The sequence below is a fragment of the Bactrocera oleae genome, chromosome 6 (genome assembly GCF_042242935.1).
Source record: "Bactrocera oleae isolate idBacOlea1 chromosome 6, idBacOlea1, whole genome shotgun sequence".
NCBI classification, from domain to species: Eukaryota; Metazoa; Arthropoda; class Insecta; order Diptera; family Tephritidae; genus Bactrocera; species Bactrocera oleae.
The window spans coordinates 74,080,012-74,100,639 of NC_091540.1; the positions used below are offsets into that span (position 1 = coordinate 74,080,012).

A 20,628-nucleotide genomic window follows, 5' to 3' on the forward strand; every position below is an offset into this window, starting at 1 on the left:
TATACTTTTCTCAATTTCGACCTTGAATGTTATGCGGTGGAATAACCTTAATGTTTTATCATGTAAAATCAAAGATTCATACTAAAGCTATTTTTGGAACTCACTTTTACAAACTCTTTCCTTTCTATAAATTCTTTCCGAAAATAATTTTCATTGATGTTTTCTAACTGTGTCAATCTGTGGTATGTAAAATTCTCTGCCCTAATCGCTACACCTGTTCAGCTCTTTCTAAATTAACTAAATTATAACGTCTTGCTTTTAACTCATACCAAATGCGTAGTAAAGGGTTTCCAGAAATATGACTAAACAGAAAATATACCATATTTTTTAAATTGAAATGCGGCACATTTAATACTTGCAAATTTATTAGAATGTCATGCACTTTGTTCCATACGTTTACTGAAAGTAGTATATCACTACTACAATTATGAATTGAGTGTCCTTGTTCAGTAAAACGTCAAGACATGCAGTCTTCAATAGTTTGAGGATATAAAATTATTTAAAATATAATATTATTAAAACATTTATGAAATTAGTTATGTGTAGTTTTCACATTTCAATAAAGCTGCCTATTCTAGAAGTTCTAATCATTGTAAGATATTAACTTTTCTAATTATTGCATATATGTACATATATGTATGTACACACTTCCGCCCTTAGAAGTTACTAATGTTTAATATGAAAACTATATTTTTTTAATATATATAAGTGCATACAATACTAATAGGACATATATACTTAAATATGCATAATTCTGATATAAAGCGCATGCCATTGTTTATTATTTAAAATACATACTCGTACATATGCTCTCCAAATCACACATAGCATTTAAAGTTTAATTCTTTGGATATAGTAAGTGTGAATATAGGCTTTTCACATATATTTTGCATAATTTCATAGATAAAAGCAATTTTCATAACTACATTAAACTATGTATATGTATAACTAACTGAGCCATTAAGAAGTTAATAGCTGTGACTATATTACTCATACAACAGTGTGGAGTTTGTATGATATTAAGCAACGAAATATTGATATGAATCGACCAAATCGTTAAATGCGGTTATTTTTATAAATGTACTAAAATGCGCAATACAACAATACACAAGTGAAAAAAACAACATTACTAATACTTACGGTGTGAATCCGTGTAAAGCGGTACCAGCCGCATTGACTGCGGCTGCTGCATTTGCCGCGGCGGCTATGGATGCAGCAGCTGCAGCGGATGGCGATTGAGTGGCTGCACCTGTGGCACCTAAACGTGCAGCATAAGCAGCAGCAGCGGCGTTGGCTACCTGTGGCGAATTGGCTGCAGCGGCTGCTGAATGAGCTATTGAATGCAGTTGTTGTTGAGCGGCGCTGGTTTGAATTGCAGCAACTGCGTGAGCTTGGTTAGTGCCTCCTGCTGATTGCACTTGCAATGCTTGTTGCAATCCTAATTGGTGGTGTGCGGTTTGTTGAGCATGATGTGGATGATGGTGTGCCTGGTGATGGTGGTGGTGATGTTGTTGTTGCTGTGCAGCTACAGCAACGGCTGCCAATGTGGGGTTGAATGGTCCACCTACAACTCCCATATGACCGCGATGGATTGCTACACCCCGCATGGCGGCAGCGGCTGCTACAGTAGCTATTGGATTGATGATACAGGCAGCAATTGATTAAGTTCGACAATGTGCATGGCAGACCGTAGCGAATTTTTTGAGTTTAGTTGGTTATTAAATATCCCGTATTCGATGCGAGGATCAAATAATAATTGAATACAACATTTTGTTAATAATATTTTTTAACGTTAAATGTATATATGTATGTCGGTAAGTTTGTTAAAATAGAAAATTTGTTGAGAATGTGGATTGAATGATTCGCAACACATAGTACAGTTTTGTTAATCGTTTAAATAGTAGACATTATTCGAATTGGTCAGTGGTATCCATTTTTTATCAATATCTATTGGCATATTAATATCATTAAATTTATCATTTCACACATTTGAACAATGAACAAAAGAACTTCAAAATAATATAAGCTCAAGGAGGTTGCGTTCGTATTTCAACAAGCTGAGATCAGTAGCCGCAAGCAAAACAAAATACTGTTATGGTAGCCTTGACGTTCTGTTTCCACAAGCTTTAAGGCTATAAACATTATAGTTGCCATTGAATTTTCTTAAGGAACTGACAAAACGTTTTTCCACTTATATTTACGCACTAAATTTTTTTTAGCTTAATTTGAAGTTTGCTAACATGAGATTTAGTCGGCTTTTTTAAGTGTCGTTGCGGATGTAAAAAAATAATTGTATCGAGTGATTATTTAAATGCGATATACTTTATTGGACGTAATGATGACGGGTAAAGGGCTAATTTTTAAGATGAGTTGTAGTAGATATGATTCTATTAACGTGTAATCTTCTATTTAATTCATATGATTAAAAACAAGTAAGGAAGGGTTAAGTTTGGGTGTATCCGAACATTTCATACGCTGGCAACTTACCAGGATCAAATCCGGGGAAATACTTTCAGGTGTGGGCAAAACTTTATTTTAAAAATGTTTCGACAAAATTTAACATTCATTTTTCGACGAAATCGTGAATGGATTGCCATCAAATTTGTATCTTATGTATTTATATTATTAGTCATATACTAAATTAGATTTATACCTACATTTTAATTCTTGTTAACGAAAATTATATTAAAATCATCCTCAATAAGACATATCTGACAGGAGTAAAGTCAACTATGCGGTATAAAGTCAGCCGGACGTTCGATAACATTTCTATTAGGTGCTAAGGGCATTATTGATCCGATTCAATCTATTTTTGACATAGCCATACTATTATCAGAAAGAATTCTCTCCGAGTTTCTATAACATATCTCACAGATTGACCGCTATTTTCGACAAAAAGTTCGCAACAAGAATTGGGGTATCATATCATAACTGTCTTATAAGAAAAGTAGGCGTGATTTTTATCTGATTTTGCCCATTTTCACATTGTAATGTAGGAATCTTAGGATAATATTACCAACCAAATTGATATCGGTCGGGTCCAACTTTGTTATTTGCTTCTATTAAGCCTTCTATCTATACTATCTCGGGTGTAAAATTTTATGTCCCTGGCACATTCATCTATATATTGTATTTATCACACTTTTAGTAGTTTTTAACAAAACCGTTACACGGGTGAGGGCGGGGTTATAATCCGATTTTATCCATTGTCGCACTATTGGTAGGGTTCTTAAAGGATTTGTACTAAGCGAATTTAGTTCTTGTAATTTTCGTGGTTTAGGAGATATGTACATTAAACCTATTAGATGGCGGGGCTCGTTTTTTTAATTTTTAGCTAACAAGTGCCTCTTTATACTGCGATCCTCATTTATATATAGGTATGTACATATATTACTCTATATCTAACCTAACTCGATTATTATTAGGTAATACAAACAACCGTTAGGTGAACGAAACTAATATACTCTGTGGCAATGTGAGTATAAAAATACATATGTATGTTCAAAGCGATTCCAAAGTTATTTTTATTGAATCTAAGAAGGCGCAATTTGTACATACATATATGGAAGTTGCAGTGCAGCTAAGAGATGCGATGGTTCCACACGTGTTTTGATGTAGGTTTGAACAGTTTTAAAATGTAAGACCAAACAAAATAATTAAACTAATCGAGATACTTATATGGTATATAAAATTATATTTATAAATAATTCAAGTGTCGAGGTGAGATGAAATCCGGGTGACTGTCTGTCCGTCCCTCTGCGCCAGCGATAACTTGAGTAAAAATTGAGATATCTTAATGAAACTTGGTACTAATACTGACTAATAGGCTTAATGTACTTACTTATCACTAAAGCTATATCAACCAAATTTGCTTATGACAAATCTTTTTGGCATCTGCTCTGACAGTGTGAAATCGGATTTATAATCCCACCCACTCTCTATATAACGGTAATGTTGATAACTACTTAAAGTACGCATATTTACAAAATAAATACGTAAAATACATTGAATTTCACAGCAAAAATGCTTTATACAACTCGGGGTCACAATTCGTCAATGGGCGCAGCACCGCCCACGTTTTCAATTTAACACAATTCAGTATAATAATATTAATATTATGTATTTTTACATTCCTATAATCAGCTGAGAAAATGAGAAATCAGGCCACAATCACGACTAGACCAATGAATATATCGGATAAAATTTTGCACAATTAGTGCCTTTGTCAAAATCGGACTAGCATTGATATTCGGAGATAATCTTTGTATGATAACACCATCCTTTTGAGTTAGAAATGTGGGAAATCGTGCAAAAGCAAATTAATATACAATTGCCAATTTTGCCAATGCCTGAAAATATGCCTCCTACAATAATCGACATAGTCCACAAATATTCTAAGACGGAATCGGCATACTTATGATCATCTACAGTATGTTCAACAAGAAATCCACCGGCTTTTTCGCATTCAATAATTTGAAAATGAAGTAGGCCTTGATTTTCAATAAACTTTAAGGCGCAATGTAATTGCAGAAAAAATCAAAAACGCAAAGATGTATTTAAGAAATGAACTCCGTTCACTCGAAACGTTTTGAAGTAGCTTTTCTTTGTTCATATGCAAAAGGTCCCAATATGTCTTACGACTTACCGACCTCAGAAATTAAGATGCGAACAATAAATCAATTAAAACAGAATGGTAGGGCAATATGGCGAAGTTTAACACAGTCATATGCTGAACAAGTAAAGAAGGCTAAGTTATGTCCTAGGAAATACCTTCAGGTGTTGGCAAAAATGTATATTAAACTAGGAGTATTACACTAATTTTATCCATTTTAGGCAAGAAGATACACTGTTATAAGAAAGAGTTTCTAGGCATATTGGCCTATAGATGCAGTATAAAATCAACCAAAAGTTCCAAAATATTTATGCTAGGTATATGGAAGCTAAGAAAAGTATTGACCCGACTTTAGCCGTTCTTGACATAACAAAAATATTCTTCCGAATTCCAATACTAGATCCACAGATTGACCGATATGTTCGGTAAAAAAAATAGCCACTGGGGTCCACATATTTGGTGTTTAGATCCTTGAAAACTGATAGTCCGATTTCGACTATTTTTGGGCGTAAGATAAAATAACTTCGGGGTACTATTTGTGCAAAGTTCTATTCTGATAACTCATTGATGTATGGTAAAGTAAAAGAATCAGATCGAATTTAAAAGTTTGTTACATGGGAGGTAGGCGTGGTCATCCGATTTGTTTGTGTAACCTCGCACACCATATTTAGTTGAAATTGGTCAAGTAGTTTCTAAGATATGGGACTTCACCTAAAGGTGGGCGTTTCCACGCCCATTTTACACCGGCTTCTAAAAATCCTTTCTCTACCATATTGGTTGAAAATTTAATACATGTGGCGCATATATTCAGTGTCTTATCACACTTTAAGTAGTTTTCAACTTATTATCTAATTTTGCAAATTTTTACAGTGTATGAAGACATGTTAAAAAAGACTGCTTATGAGCAAGTTTGGTTCAGTTAGCTTCAGCGGTTTGGCAGATATGTACATTTAACCATTTATTGGGCGGGGCCAGGCACACTTTAAAAAAAAGTTTAGCCCACGGGTGTCCTTCCTTACCTTGGTCCCCTGTCCCAAATTACAGTTTTCTATTTCATTTAGTGCATTTAAGGCCGGTTGGGCATTGAATAAATAATTATTATATAATTTGTGGACTTTGTTAAGACACCTTTACATATTTTTTTCAATGACTTAAGTCGATTATTTTCTTGTTGAACCTACTTTACGTATGTATAGCTCTTCTTGATTAAGATGTAAACTACTATAACGCCGAACCTGAATGGTATCTAACTAACATTAATTATTTTTTAAACAGTACTTACACCACAGCAGGCAATGGCCTCCGAGCGAGTTTTTTTGTGCCTATATTAACCACATACATTTATTTTAAATTCGGTTATAAAAACATACATCTATGTATATCTACTCGTTTAATTTTTAATTTATAACCGTAACTTTAGAGTTTAATGATAAGCCTTCTAAATTATGCAACGTTATTATGATAACATTTAGTTGTACAGTATTTTCCTAATTTTTATTACAAAAACTTATGCATTACCAGTTCTTTAGATAAATTTATTTAGCAAGCATTTATGAGATATCTACCTATTATACACCTAATAAATATCAAATTAAAAAACGATAATGTGATAAGCGGTAACTAATACATTCAATGGAAGACACTGAAGGCAGAAAAAACAGCGTCACTTCACTTCGTTTATCGTTTTCAATATATTTTCAATGACGTGTGAGAAAAATTGATCTCAAACTCAGCGATTCTAGTACATATAAAAAGTTACTTAAAAAGCACCTGAAACATAATTCCATTGATGCTTCTTTTGTGAAATGCTTTTATTAAAAGCAAAATCTTTGGTCTATTTAATAACTTTATGAAGAACGATGGATGAATTTATCTTATGATTTTATATTTCATCGCTTTTTCAAACTATGTACTTTTGAGGTGGAATGTTTAGTTTTTAGTGTTTAATGTGAGGCTAGCATAATTTCAAAATTATTGTCGTAATGTAGTGTGAAAACCAATTATATGTGAATAGGCCATACTATATCATCCCTGGTAAAACTATCTACAAATCATTATTTAAAGTTCAGTGTGTAAGAAATCAGAAAGCATAATTATATTATGTAGCATTCGATCATACATACATAACACAAATAACTTAAGATACGATAAACCACAAAACGGGGCTATAATTCGTGTTTAATTTACACGTTTTGGATAAGAACTTTGAGAGAAATACGTTCAAATTTTGACAAAGATATCATTTTCAAGCACCAATATAAGAGTTACCACTAAAAAGTAAATAATAAAAAAATTACATATTTTGCGAGTTTTTCTACACACAAGATCCAAAATTAAATACATTTATTAAAATATATACATATTAATTAAAAGTTTCAAAAGAGCCTAGTTTAAAAAAACTTTTTTCAATAGCCCTTTTTGACAGATCACGCGTGAGTCGTGGCAAGCTGTCATGCTATTTTTGTTCAGTATTGTTTGGCATTTCATCATGGAAAGATTTAGGTTTGAACAACGTTTACAAATCGTTCAACTTTATAACGAAAATTCACGTTCTGTAAATAATGTTTTTCGGTCTATGGGCTCCTGAAAAGTTCCAAGAAGATCCGACGTTTTTGAGCCACATTTTTCTCAGCGATCAGGCCCATGCTGGTTTGAACGTAACCGTCAATGGCGTTATCCCGCCATGATAACCGACTATTTGATGCCTGAAATTGAAACTCGTAATCTCGACGACATTTGGTTTCAACAAGACGGCGCCACTTCCCGCACATCGCATCAATCAATGGACTTATTGAGAGAACATTTTGGTGAGCAGATAATTTCAGGTTTTGGGCCGGTCGATTGGCCACCATGAGCGTGTGATATGACACCGTTAGACTTTTTTTTGTGGGGATATGTAAAGTCTAAAGTCTATGCAGACAATCCCGCTTCGATTCAGGCTTTGAAGCAAAACATCATGCGTGTCATTCGCTAGTTACCAGTCGGAATGCTCGAACGAGTTATCGGAAATTGGACTCAACAGTTTGTCAGCCATAGCATTCAACCATTACTTGGTTAAGAATGTGCATTCGCACATTATACGAAAAGATCTAAGCCATTTATTAGAATTGGAATGCTTTAAATTATGTATATGAGCATGTCACGTGGTGTTGCTACCTATCTATGGTTATATTTATAGTGAAGTTATTAATTTGTGTGAAACAGCAAAAATATGAAGCTTTTGAAGGACTTATTTAATCTATTATGGTATATTCAACAGTGCTCAGATTTAGTTTTTGGGAAAGGTAAATTTACTCAAAACTACTGTTTCAGCACAGAAATAAAATTATTTTGAATTATTCGATACTATTACAAAATCTACTACTTAATGGTTTTTATACTTTTTTTCTTATTTCTTTTACAAATGCAAACTTTTAACATATACATACATGCATGTTATATGTATGTAGGTATATGTAGTAACGAATGTTATGATTAATTCATAAATTTAAACTTTCAATAAAACATTAATGGAATAAGAATAATATAATTATGAGTAAATGGGAAAAAATGAAATGCACATGAAAACATTAATGAACAATAAGTAACAAAACGGTCAGATAATTTCTTTATGTGTATTTACTACTAAAATGTGATTTAAGCCTACTACTTATAACCATAAAACCACGAAATGAGATACTAGTTTATATAAAAGCAGCAGAAATAAATTAATAACAACAACTCAAATTTTTAAACAGTATTTGTTTTATAAATATCTAAAAATTATTGAAATATTATTATAATCAGCTATTTTTAAGACACATGAGGATGATAATATATTATACACTGGTATTTCTTATCCACCGAAATAATGGAATAATATAGGGATATTAAGGTAGATGGATACAAGATCTAATTTTTTCGCAGTATACTTGGTTCATTGTACTATTGTAAGATGAATTGACTCTCAAATGTTTATATACTCATTCTATCTTCAGCACCTTGACATACATACAACACAATAATTGTATCCCTTTTCCTAAAATCATCCAATTAGTAAAGGTAACTCGAGACCAAATGTAATATATTCATAAGATATATTGTTTCTACGTGTCCTAATTTTTTTGAAGCGTGTTCAGTGCTTGGCACGGCTATTATGACGAGCACGGAAATTAGGAGTAATTTTTTAAAAATAATTTTACTTTGTAATTAACGTCACGAAAAAAACTTTGAGTTTTCCAAAAGAGCTGTCATTAATCAGATACATTTATACCCACATATGTAAAAATTGCACTTAAGATTGTTACATAAAATATAAGGTTTGAGGTTTGCTTACCTTCTGGCCATTGAACACACACTATCGAAGGAACATTATGTTTAAGTTTCGTAATTGTCGTTGTTGATCGGTTGCACGGTGAGTGGTGTTGATAATTACAGCAAGTATGGAACCATATAGAAGGAAAGAAAATTACAATATTTAGATGAAAAAATTACAACCAGGGTAGAAGTTTAGTTTACCATATACGAGAATGCCTAAAAATCACTTTTCGTTTCTATAATATAGAGCAAACGGCTATTATGTACATTTATGTATATATTAAGATACCTTTGTATGTAAATGCAATTATATTTTCATAAACGAGCATATGAGCATACCCCAAACTACTAATATATATTTTCTCTGCTGTTACCAATTTAAAAATGCAACAATTTGTATGTCGTAACATGCGATTATGAAGATGCAATCACCATAAGGTTATCTTAACACATATGTGCAATTCAAGATTGATTTTATATATTTGATGTAAAAAGAACTTGAGCATTCCGAATAATATACCAAGGTACGTAATAGAAGTATGACATGCGTATGTTTTTAATCCAATTTAATGCATTTCGATCAGATATCTTAGTGTAATATATTAACATTTTTACACTATTATATAATAGGCGGTGGGAACAATAAAACAATTTTTGTGCCGAGTATTATCAGTTGGATATAGCTTAAAGTTGCAGTATATACCACATACACGTTCTAATTATTTAAACCATATATACTCCTCTTTGTACATATACATACTTGCATGTATATGCATATTGCTTGGATCGTGCCATATGATAAATGGCTTAATGATGTCATTTTGTAAGCAGTTATTAATTTTAAAAATTTACAGAGTTAAGTTTCACAATAACTATTAAATTATGGTGTATGCATTAATTCGTGCGGTTTTCTAAGAGAGGGCTCTACTAGTATTATTTCGCGTCGTATTAATCTGTGGCTATATTCATTTCAAAGGTACTGCCATTTCGCGTCGTTTTCAGTAGATATAAATTGTTTGAGCGTGAACAATTTGTTTGCGGGGAGTTCTTCTTCATTATTTTAACATGAAGAAAAGTGCTGCCGAAAGCTATCGTATTTTACTGGACGTTTATGGTGACCATGCTTTAGCCGAACTAACGTGCCAAAAGTGGTTTGCACGGTTTAAAAGTGGCAATTTCGACTTAGACGACGGAGAACGACCCGTACAGCCAAAAAAACTTCAAGACGAAGAATTGGAGACATTTCTCGACGCAGATGCATGCCAGACGCAAGAAGAACTTGCGAAAGTATTAGGAGTTGATCAAGCAACCGTTTCCAGATGATTAAAAGCATTAGGATTCATCCAGAAGCTTGGAAATTGGGTGCCTTATGAATTAAAGCCAAGAGACGTCGAACGTCGATTCTGCATGTCGGAAATGTTGCTTCGACGCCACCAAAAAAAGTTTTTGCATCGGATTGTCACTGGCGATGAAAAATGGATTCATTATGATAACCCAAAGCGCAAGAAATCGTATGTGAAGCCCGGCCAACCATCAACATCCACGGCAAAGCCGAATATCCATGCTGCTAAGGTTATGCTATGTATTTGGTGGGACCACAAGGGTGTGCTCTATTATGAGCTATTGAAATCGGGTCAGACGATCAATGGGGACCTCTACCGAAAACAATTGATTCGTTTGAAAAAGGCCATCGCGGAAAAACGACCAGACACGAATCAATAATTTTTCATCATGACAACGCTCGGCCACATGTTGCAAGGCCAGTTAAAAACTATTTGGAAAACTGTGGGTGGGAAGTTCTACCTCACCCGCCTTATAGCCCAGATATAGCACCTTCCGATTACCACTTGTTCAGATCAATGCAGAATGCCCTCACCGGAGTACGCTTCTCTTCAGAACAGGGTATCAGAAATTGGATTGATTCTTTCTTGACCTCCAAGCCGGAGAAGTTCTTTTGGGATGGGATCCACAAACTGCCAGAAAGATGGGCAAACATCATAGCTTCCGATGGGCAATACTTTCAACATTGCTACAGAGTTTAATAGTTTTGTTGACCTAACGGTTGTTTAGTTAGACATAGGGACATATACATAAATGATCAGGATGAAGAGACGAGTTGAAGTCCGGGTGACTGTCTGTCCGTCCGTCTGTGCAAGCTGTAACTTGAGTAAAAATTGAGATATCATTATGAAACTTGGTACACTTGGTACCATTCGAACCATTGCCATGCCCACAAAACGCCACTAATTGACCTAAAACCAATAAAATGTTATAAATAAGCTCTACAATAAGATACAATACTGTTATTTGGTATAACGAATAGCATTCTCCTTAGTCGCTTAAGCTATAATAACTTAATTCATTGAAGACAAATCCTTTAAGAACTCCTAGCCAAAAGTGCGAAAATGGATATAATCGGATTATAAACCCGTCCTCTCACTATATAACGGTTTTAATAGAAACTACAAAAAGCGCGATAAATCAATAACTAAATGCTTCAGAAACATAAAATTTTACGCTCGACATGGAACGAGAGGGCACACATTTAAATTCCATCTGATTTTTCGACTTTCCAGAATACAAATCAAGTACTAATGAATTTATTGAAAAAAAAACTTTGCAATAAGAGTGTCTTCAAGATATGCCATCTCAAATCTAAAAATTGTCAAAATCGGGCTATAACTGTTCAAACCCCCATATACCGAAAATGTGGACCGCAGCGTCCATGGTTGATTTTTTTTACCGAAATTATCGTTCATTGTATGAGATATGGGATTGGAATACTTGTCCTAGCCTCCATATTAATTATATCAGGATTTACAAACATCCGGTTGACTTTACTCCTTATATATTGGAAACTCAGAAATAAAATGTTTTTGGTTAGTTTTACAAATTTTATGCCGAATATGTCGGTCAGTGTGTGATTATTTATTTATGCTAGGAAATATGTTCTCGAGTATACTTTAACAATGTAAAAGGTTAATGCAACAAGCTCCGACCTTTCTATGAGATAAAAATGGCAATATAATGTTATGTACCGAATTTAGTTGAAGTGGGTCAGATAGTTCCTGATATAAATCAGGAATTTCACTTAAAGGTGGGTGGTGCAAAGCTCATTGTCTAATTTTGTCGGACCTCCTATGTCCTATGAGGCTCTTCCGTAACATATAGCATGAGAAATTTAATGCTGACGTATTTACTTAGTGAGTTATCGTGCATTAAGTAGTTTTCAACGTAACGGTTATACGGAGAGTGGGCGAGTTTTTATATGATTTAACCCATCTTCACAGTACATAAATAAATATTTAAATGACTTCAGATTATGATTTCAGCAAGTTTGGTTAAAATAGCTATAGTGGCTTGTGAGATATGCATATTAAACCTATTCGAGGGCGGGACCATGTCTATTTTTAACAAATTTTCAGATTACAGATGTCCTTTCCACTGCAATATATTTTATAAAATAACGGTTTTGTATCTTAATTTTGGAGTTTAGTTATAGCTCTTTATATGTTTTCGCTTAACGGCATTTTGTGGGCGTGGCAATGGTCCTATTCCGCCCATATGCAAAATTGCATATTGCGAAAGTCCAAATATTCAGGTTCCATGCAAAGTTGTAGTCTACTTGTATAGCATAAGCATTCCGTAATGTATTGAAGATTTAACTTTTTTGTAATTTGGTGTTGCCTTCTTCCCAAAAATAAATAAATCGCTTCAAAAAAAAGGAATGAAAAAACTGTATTTGAACATGCTCTGTTTAGAAGTGCATACACATACACATGTATACCATATGTACCAAACATGCATATGATTATTGTAGAAACTAATTAATTTGTTTTAAATAATTTTTTTTTACACTTTCTTCATTCATGTTATTGTGTTATTTACAGTTTTTTGAACTAAAAGACAAAATATTAGGTTATTCAATTTAACTCATAAAAATTCTGCTCACCTAGAGCTGGAGCCGGTACGGCACCGTCTTTTGTCAGTACAACTGCGTATGATTTAAAAACAAGAATATTTAATATAAATTCATTTCAGCTTAAAAATATATGTTGTAAGTTAGTAAACAAGCGAAAACATAAACGTTCTTATTTTAAACCCCTTTTCAAACGATATATGTATTTAACAATTCATTTGTTAAGATATGCCTAAGTTGTAAAGAAAATTATCGATATATTAATAATAAAACATATATATAATTTACTATCGAACTTTACGAGCCAATGATGAATGTTATATTCACATAGTGTGATTTTATTTAATATGTATTATACATACAAGAAATAATAGGGGGATGCGTGAAAGAGCATGATTTTATTAAAATTCTGGAATACAAGACATTAAAGGCTTTAATACATTTTTTTTATTTTCTTTTGTTCTAAAGTAAAGTAAAGTAAATTTATGACTTTGGATTTAGTAAATGAATAACTTGGTAAGATGGTGTAAGACCATATGCGCAAGTAGGATTCTCCTTCTAGGAATAACATATACATGAGAAATAGCAGTCTAGTTAAATATCTATTTGGTATAAGGCAAATACTTTCAGACTAACCATAATCGGTATTATTTCCTTTTAACTTCCAATTCATTTATTGGGTAACATTCTATGTGATCCTAAACTGGTACGACCGCTATGCTAAACAAAAATTTTACTACATCCAAGATAAAAAAGAGACTTAGTTTTTAAATATTTTATATAACAACTTTTTACTTCTGGTTAAAACTTAAATGCTATAGCACGGTTCCATCTAAGGACGCTCTTATTAAATTTTGTGTTTAACCAATTTCATTTTATACGAGCTTCGATAACATGATACTCATTAGCTCATATTTATGCTCGGGAGCATATATGTTTTTTTTACATAGTTCTCAATTATAATCTGATAAATTAACTTTGAAGATAAGATCTTAAAACCTATATGATTTGTTTAGGTTAGGCAATTAAACGCCGGATAATTTAAAAATAAGATCTTGTTTTCTTCATAAAACTTACCATTTGGAACAGCAGTTACTTTTTTGGTTTGTACTCGAGCGGTAGCGTTATTCACCTTATTAGTTGAAGTTGGATGTATAAGCAGATGGTTTCCAAAAATTGAAAGTTTCAAAAAGTTTTAGACGATATATTTGGTTTAGACATATGTCATTTTAAAGAGTAAAATATATCTTATCCATCTAGTGTTATTATTTTTTTGACTAAGGCTACCTTAAATATACATTTGCTTACTTTGAGGAACGCTTCAATATTCAACAAAGTATACATCGCCCAGTTGATGGCGTCCAATTTTCAATGATGTTTGCACTCAATAGTAATATTCCTGGTCATAGCTGAAATTTTGTATTATTTCTTTTTTCAAATGTTTACATTTATGGTATAGCGATAGCTGTATGGCGGACATGTGGGACATCCGCAGGCAAATATTCAATCAATGAAAAACAGCAGCAGAATCACACACGCAATTAAACAAAAAGTTTTTACAGTGCATTTATGTACATACATATATTCAGAAAAGTAAATTGATAAACGTTCAAATATTATATGTATGTAGGTATATTATTTCCGCAAACAAAATTAGGTATGCATGCACCCAAATACATTCAAATCTCTTTCAAATATATAAACACGTACATGGCATCCATATGCACACTTATATTTATGTAAGTACTTGTATGTGTACTCGAGTATTGGACAACAACTTTGACCTGCGGCTCTATTAGCTTAAGGATATGGACGATTAATATGATAGTTTTCTTTGATTCGCGAAATCTTAAAGAGGTACGAAACTAACAAAAAACTGGTATAAATCCGATATACATATATATATATATTCAATTAGATAACTTTGATGTATTTTTGACAAGATTGCTCGAATTTAACGAATGGATGAATAATATGTTATACAATTGTTATACAAAACCTTGACGTCAGAGACATATACTTCGAAACCATTAAAGTAGGTACTTAACCTAGATCGTGTCTGAAACGTTCGGTTTAAATGATATTGCCTGATAAAACCTACTCTAACTAATGGGAGCTAATGTATTGTTCACAATTCAACAAAGGTTTTCTCTATTTTATAAAATTAAAAACAGTTGATATTTTAAATTTTTAGCTGTGAGCCAAATTTATTATTATATCCGTTGCTGTTGCTATTTTCATATTTACATTTTTTGTCTTGATAAGAATACTTGCTCTCACTGACATTTTATAGTTTGTACAAAAGGTTTTGTACGCCTAAAAGTGCACTTGTCATCCGTAAGTATGCTTCACACCAAAGTAGGTTATGCCGTTGTTGTAAGTTGCGAGGCCAATAAATTGCATTGTGTTGCGTCCCGTTAGTCTGCTGGAGACCACATGGCGTGGAACAGTGAATTCTCAATTAACATCAACAGTAGTTCTAGTTCACCATGTGTTAAACTACTTAAGCGATTGTTTATGTTTATAGGGCGAAATTAAAAACATTCTTTCATTACAAATTTTACATCACAAATATAAAGAAAAACTAATTCCGAAAAGTACTAAAAGTATATTAATTTCGCAGAATATATTATAATGCATGTAAGAGCATTTTCATTATTTATGTACATACATACATACATACATATGCAAACACATCTGTATTAATGGGCGACAAGTATCAGATGAATCTGGGCTTAAATCGGCTTAGTAATATCACGAACAACAAAGGCATTCCGGAAAGTGAAGGTTATTATTCGGCTAATAGCATAAAATTCGCATAGAAAACGAAATCCAAAATATTTACAGTTTTAGTTTAATGGTTTATTACTGAAAGTTTGAATTAGAGCATTGATTAGATAAGTTGTTTAAATTGTTAAAAATTTAATTCGGAAGCAAAAATATCGATAAAGACAAAAATCAAATGGCAGAGATCCAGTGCTAGATGTAAAATACATAAATCGGATATAATTTTTGTATGTTACAATAATTCAAAACTTGCAGAAAATCATTACAAAGCCAGTACGTTCTCTGATTAAAAACACGTAATTAATTTGAAATCTCAAACTGATTCCATATGAACATAACTATAAAAAATACACTGTATAATTACAATATCTAACTATTTGTAGTTGCTAACCATTGTAGCTTCCTTTTCATTCTAAACAAAGTACAAAAATATGAAAAAATTGTCTTTTCTAACTTACAAAATGGTACACTAGAATTTGTTCAGAAGAAGTTTTCGGCAAAAATTAAGGAAAACAATATTTAGACAAATAAATTTTCTGTAACTAAACAGTTGTTCAAACCTAATATGACCCCGCCCACTTAATGTATATAGAACATAGTTACATAGCCTTGCATATTTCTTACATAAGGAGTTATACAGATATCAACCGGCTGAAGTATCAGTTTGCAGTGCAATGGAATACCCGTCCGGGCATTTAAAAGGGATATTTAAAGGCTTCCCAGCTTCTTCTTGAACGCTCCCAGAATAAATAACTTCTTTGGGATGCAATGACTTAGGGAATGTGGGTTACTAACTGAAATGCGTCTCTATATGGATATTAGAGATATGGTCTACTCCGAATATTTGATATTTTTACCTGATATACAAATCTTATTGTGCCTAGTTAATTTCTATATGATTTTTCATTTAACAACGATAAATTACATTACGCATTATAAAAAGGACATTTTTGCAGTAAGTACCTCAAAGTAAGCAAATTTTTAATTAATAAATACTAAATTAATTGTTATTTTCGTATTAATTGTTACACAAGAATGTGATCAATAATATCCGCATACTGATAAAGTAGTATACATAGTAAATACGTACAAAAATGCAATAAATTCATTTAAATGCAATACTAATAGTATTCGTACATTCATAGATATGTATATATAAGGAATTTATTATTTATATTTCTGATTTTTGGCACTTTTCGTGTTGTCAAGAAAAATTTGGCATAAATATATTACAATAATCAATTCCAAAATATTCTAATGTGTGCGTTGTGCTCGTATTGTTTGCAGTAATTAAACTCAACTCGGCAAAAAGTGAGATAAAAAGTATCCATCCATTTTCCTTTTTTTTTGCAGAATTACATAATCACGATGTATCAGTTAATAACTTAAATTTCTTATGCGTTGCTTCGAAATTTTTTCATCCAAAAACAATCACACATCTTCAATTTTCTATTGTTGGCCAAAAAATATAAATAGCAATCTTCGTATACATACACATATATGAGTTATAAAGGTATATTATAAATAAAATTAAAATTCAATCGACTGTTAAGGTATGGTTAAAATAATCATACAGCATGCACCCACCTCGATTTTACGTCCCTCAACCACAGTGCCGTGAAGACGTTCGCGAGCTCGTTCAGCGTCGTTGCTATTTGCGAACGTTACAAAGCCAAAGCCCTATTATATGACACGTGAATCACCATAAATACACATCGTAGTGTGTCACATGCCACATAATAGTCGAAAGGCAACATTGTGCATTCAGTATATTGCAGCATCGTATTATCAACACATCACCAGCAAATTGTAATCGCAATCACATGCAATCGGACAAGAATTATAGTTTATATTGTAAAAAAAAAGAAATATATATATACTTTTATTACAGTCATTCAAAACAATTAAGGGAAATAAAATCAGATTCCAATAAAACCATATACATACATATTATAGTGTTTCTAAGCTATTTCACTTCTAATTTATTGGGGATTAGGTGTGTCATGCAAAAGTGTTCATTCATTTTCGTTCGGTTACCACGTTCAAACTTTAATTTTTTTCTTGCATTCCTGATCTTTTCAAGTTATGAAAGAATTCAATTAATAAAAAAACCCGTGAAAATAAAACTATAGCTACAGTCTATGGTTCAAGTATTAATAATACATATGACGATATCTATAAAAATGCGTTGTAACTAATTCGGCAGCCTTTGAAAGCGGGGAGTTCTGGTAAGATTTTCTGTCCTGTTTCTAATTTTCTTACAAATCTTCGCTGCTACTCAGGGTACGAGGAAGAGGAAATAAAAACATATTTTGCTTTTTAGTTACTTGACAAGCAAACATTGATTTAATACATATAATATATGTAGAAAGATTTGAAGTATTTACCATCATGTAGCAAAAAGCGTAAAAATTATAAGTTTTTAATAAACAAAATAGTTTCATTAAATATGTTTAATCCTGTTATAAATTATTGTATTAAGAGCAACATTTTAAAATATGGTTTATTTGAAATTATATCTTTGGAGGATTCAGTCTAAATTTTTAATTTCATATTCTAGCTTGGTTTTATTTCTATTTTATATTGAATATAAAAAACGAATTTGAAATTGATACATACAAATACAAACGAAAATATAAAATAGGCTTATAGACTGGCATATTGAAATAAATTTATTTCTGCGGACAATATGGTTATATTGATTAATGATTTTGAAACTTATATTGCGGATTTGATGGTGAGGAAGAAAAGGGACAGGAATGTTATCCAATGTATTGTGGTAATATCATCATGTTCATACATACACACTCAATTTATAAGATAAGATAAGATATAAGATAATTTACACACCTTACTGCCGCGTTCATTAAAAATGATTTCCACATCTAATATAGTTCCAAATTGCTGTTTTCGGTTATGCATGGTTCGTTTGTGCATTTCAAATGTGATTAAATTCCATAATGGTCCAAATTATGGAGAGAACAAAATAGTATTGAAAATAAATATAAGTTTTTTCTAGCGGTAAGTAAGTGGGGTAAGCATAAAGTATATGGAGGCTTGATTAAAATATTACGGGTTAACTCACCCCAAACATAGCGCGTAGGTCAGGATCCCGGAATCGGAATGGAATATTCGAAACGTGTAAACGTTTCGGTTGATTTTTTGAATCAATAATAGTTTGTTGCTGCTGCTGTTGATTTAATGGAACCAGGGCCGAAGTGAGACTAGTGGCAACTGGGGTCGATGACACGGCAGAAGTCATGATTCCACCACTTGCGCCAACACTACCCGCGTTGAGGCAGGCAATGACCTGGGAAGAGCTCGCTCCGCTTACCAATGACGATACAACCGAACCAGAGTCAACTGAGCCGGGAATTATCTGTGGGTTGGACATGATGGTAGGTAACAAACCAGTGTTGGCGACATTGGCAGTAGTGCTTGTTGAGACTAGTGCGCCGGAAGCAGCTGACGTAGAGGTGGTAGAGGTTACCGCGGTGCCGACAGCGGGTGGACTGCCTCCCATGCCAGTAATAAGCTGTTGTTGGTGGGTGCTTCCTAGCAAATCATCTGAGCTTGCAGGTGTGATGGTGGGTGAAGATGTGGGAGCGCCATTTGCGGTAGTGATGATGTCCCCTGACGAGACTACTCCACTGACTAAACTGTTCCCGTTTACCGGTTGGTTTTGATTACTTATGCAACTATTGGTACTGTTGCTAGTTGTGGCTGTGACTGTAGATCCAACAGTTACAGAATTATTTGAAATCGACGTAATGGTGCTGCTTCCACCACCAGACCCTCCACTAGAACTGTTTTCACTGCATTGTTGTTGTTGCTGAGTAACATTTAGCTCAGGGTCATTTTGGATCAATACTGAAGACTGAAGGGAGTGAAATATAAGAAAAATATACATATTATTAATACTTTTCGCACCTTTTGATTAGCATTTGTTATATCGGCGGAAAATTCGAATTATAAAAATATACGGGCATCCATGAGGTATACAATATGTATTCGTTCCAACTTGCATGCATTTTTATAAAAAACGCAAAACTGAATTCGAACTAGACGTTACTTAACTTCTATTAGATTTAATATATAATAAAAAATATACTAGTTTTGAAGGTACACGGTTAAAAATTTACCATGAACATCAGTATTTTGTAAAAGTCTAAGTCTCAAATAATTAATTAAAGTTCTCGATTTAGAAATTAATTATAAAAAGTACGGAGGTACAGAAATATTGCAGTTTTAATGCTGAAATCTATTTTTAATTTAGTATGATTAGTCAGAAAAATCCGATTTGGGTTCGAATAACTGACTTCAAGAAAGTTTTATTTAAACAAATATGGTATTTAACAATGGGAAAGATGGTAAAACAAATAAAGAATACTTTTTAAAAAAGATTTATTTGTTTGTATAATTACTTGCGTTTCATTGTGACAGTTGACTACAGCTAAGAATCTGAGACTATTTCTTCACCCAACTCCATACGTATAAAAAGTAACCGTTTATGTATTTTTTTGGTATATACATATGTAAGATGTCAAGTTGTAATAGTGGTTAAGCCTTTGGTCGGTAGCATGTAATTCATTATTAAATTAACGAACTTCATTCAACAATAAGAAACGAACCATGTGGAGAGATCGATATTTTTCTTTACCTGAAGCGCGGCAATCTAAATTGTAAGTCGTTCGTAGCGTAAATTAAAATTATAAGTGGGGTTTCGAGGAAAATAACTTTGGGTACAAAACCTCCAAAGGAATGACTGGGAGAAGAACAACCATTATTACTTGTGACTACATTTCACCAGACTACACTACTACTGGACAAAGCAATAGTGTATTTAAAACACTGTTATATGTTTTCTTGGCTACTCTTGTGGAGAAATAAGAAGATATGGGTGAATTACAATTTTTTTTAAGCTTTATTATTATTTTTTAAATGGTTGCGGATACTATGTACGTAAAACTAATTAATTTAAACTAGTTCCATAGTAGAGTTCAGCTCTTCTATT

The 20,628-nt window shown here is 32.7% G+C and overlaps 1 protein-coding gene across 16 annotated transcripts in view; it reads right to left on the minus strand.

Moving 5' to 3' along the window:
• Rbfox1 (RNA-binding Fox protein 1) overlaps nt 1–20,628 on the minus strand; it is a 101,296-nt gene that overhangs the window by 10,329 nt on the left and 70,339 nt on the right. For 14 of the 16 annotated variants that reach the window (XM_036363787.2, XM_036363788.2, XM_036363770.2 and 11 more), the window contains 7 exons: nt 18,700–19,491; nt 18,465–18,518; nt 17,202–17,294; nt 13,905–13,959; nt 12,861–12,902; nt 8,928–8,948; nt 1,141–1,630 (listed from right to left, as the gene is read on the minus strand). In XM_036363787.2, coding sequence (XP_036219680.2) covers nt 1,141–1,630; nt 8,928–8,948; nt 12,861–12,902; nt 13,905–13,959; nt 17,202–17,294; nt 18,465–18,518; nt 18,700–19,491 — 1,547 coding nt within the window. The remainder of the gene's footprint in view (nt 1–1,140; nt 1,631–8,927; nt 8,949–12,860; nt 12,903–13,904; nt 13,960–17,201; nt 17,295–18,464; nt 18,519–18,699; nt 19,492–20,628) is intronic. The other 2 variants (XM_036363771.2, XM_036363790.2) reach the window with 1 other exon arrangement.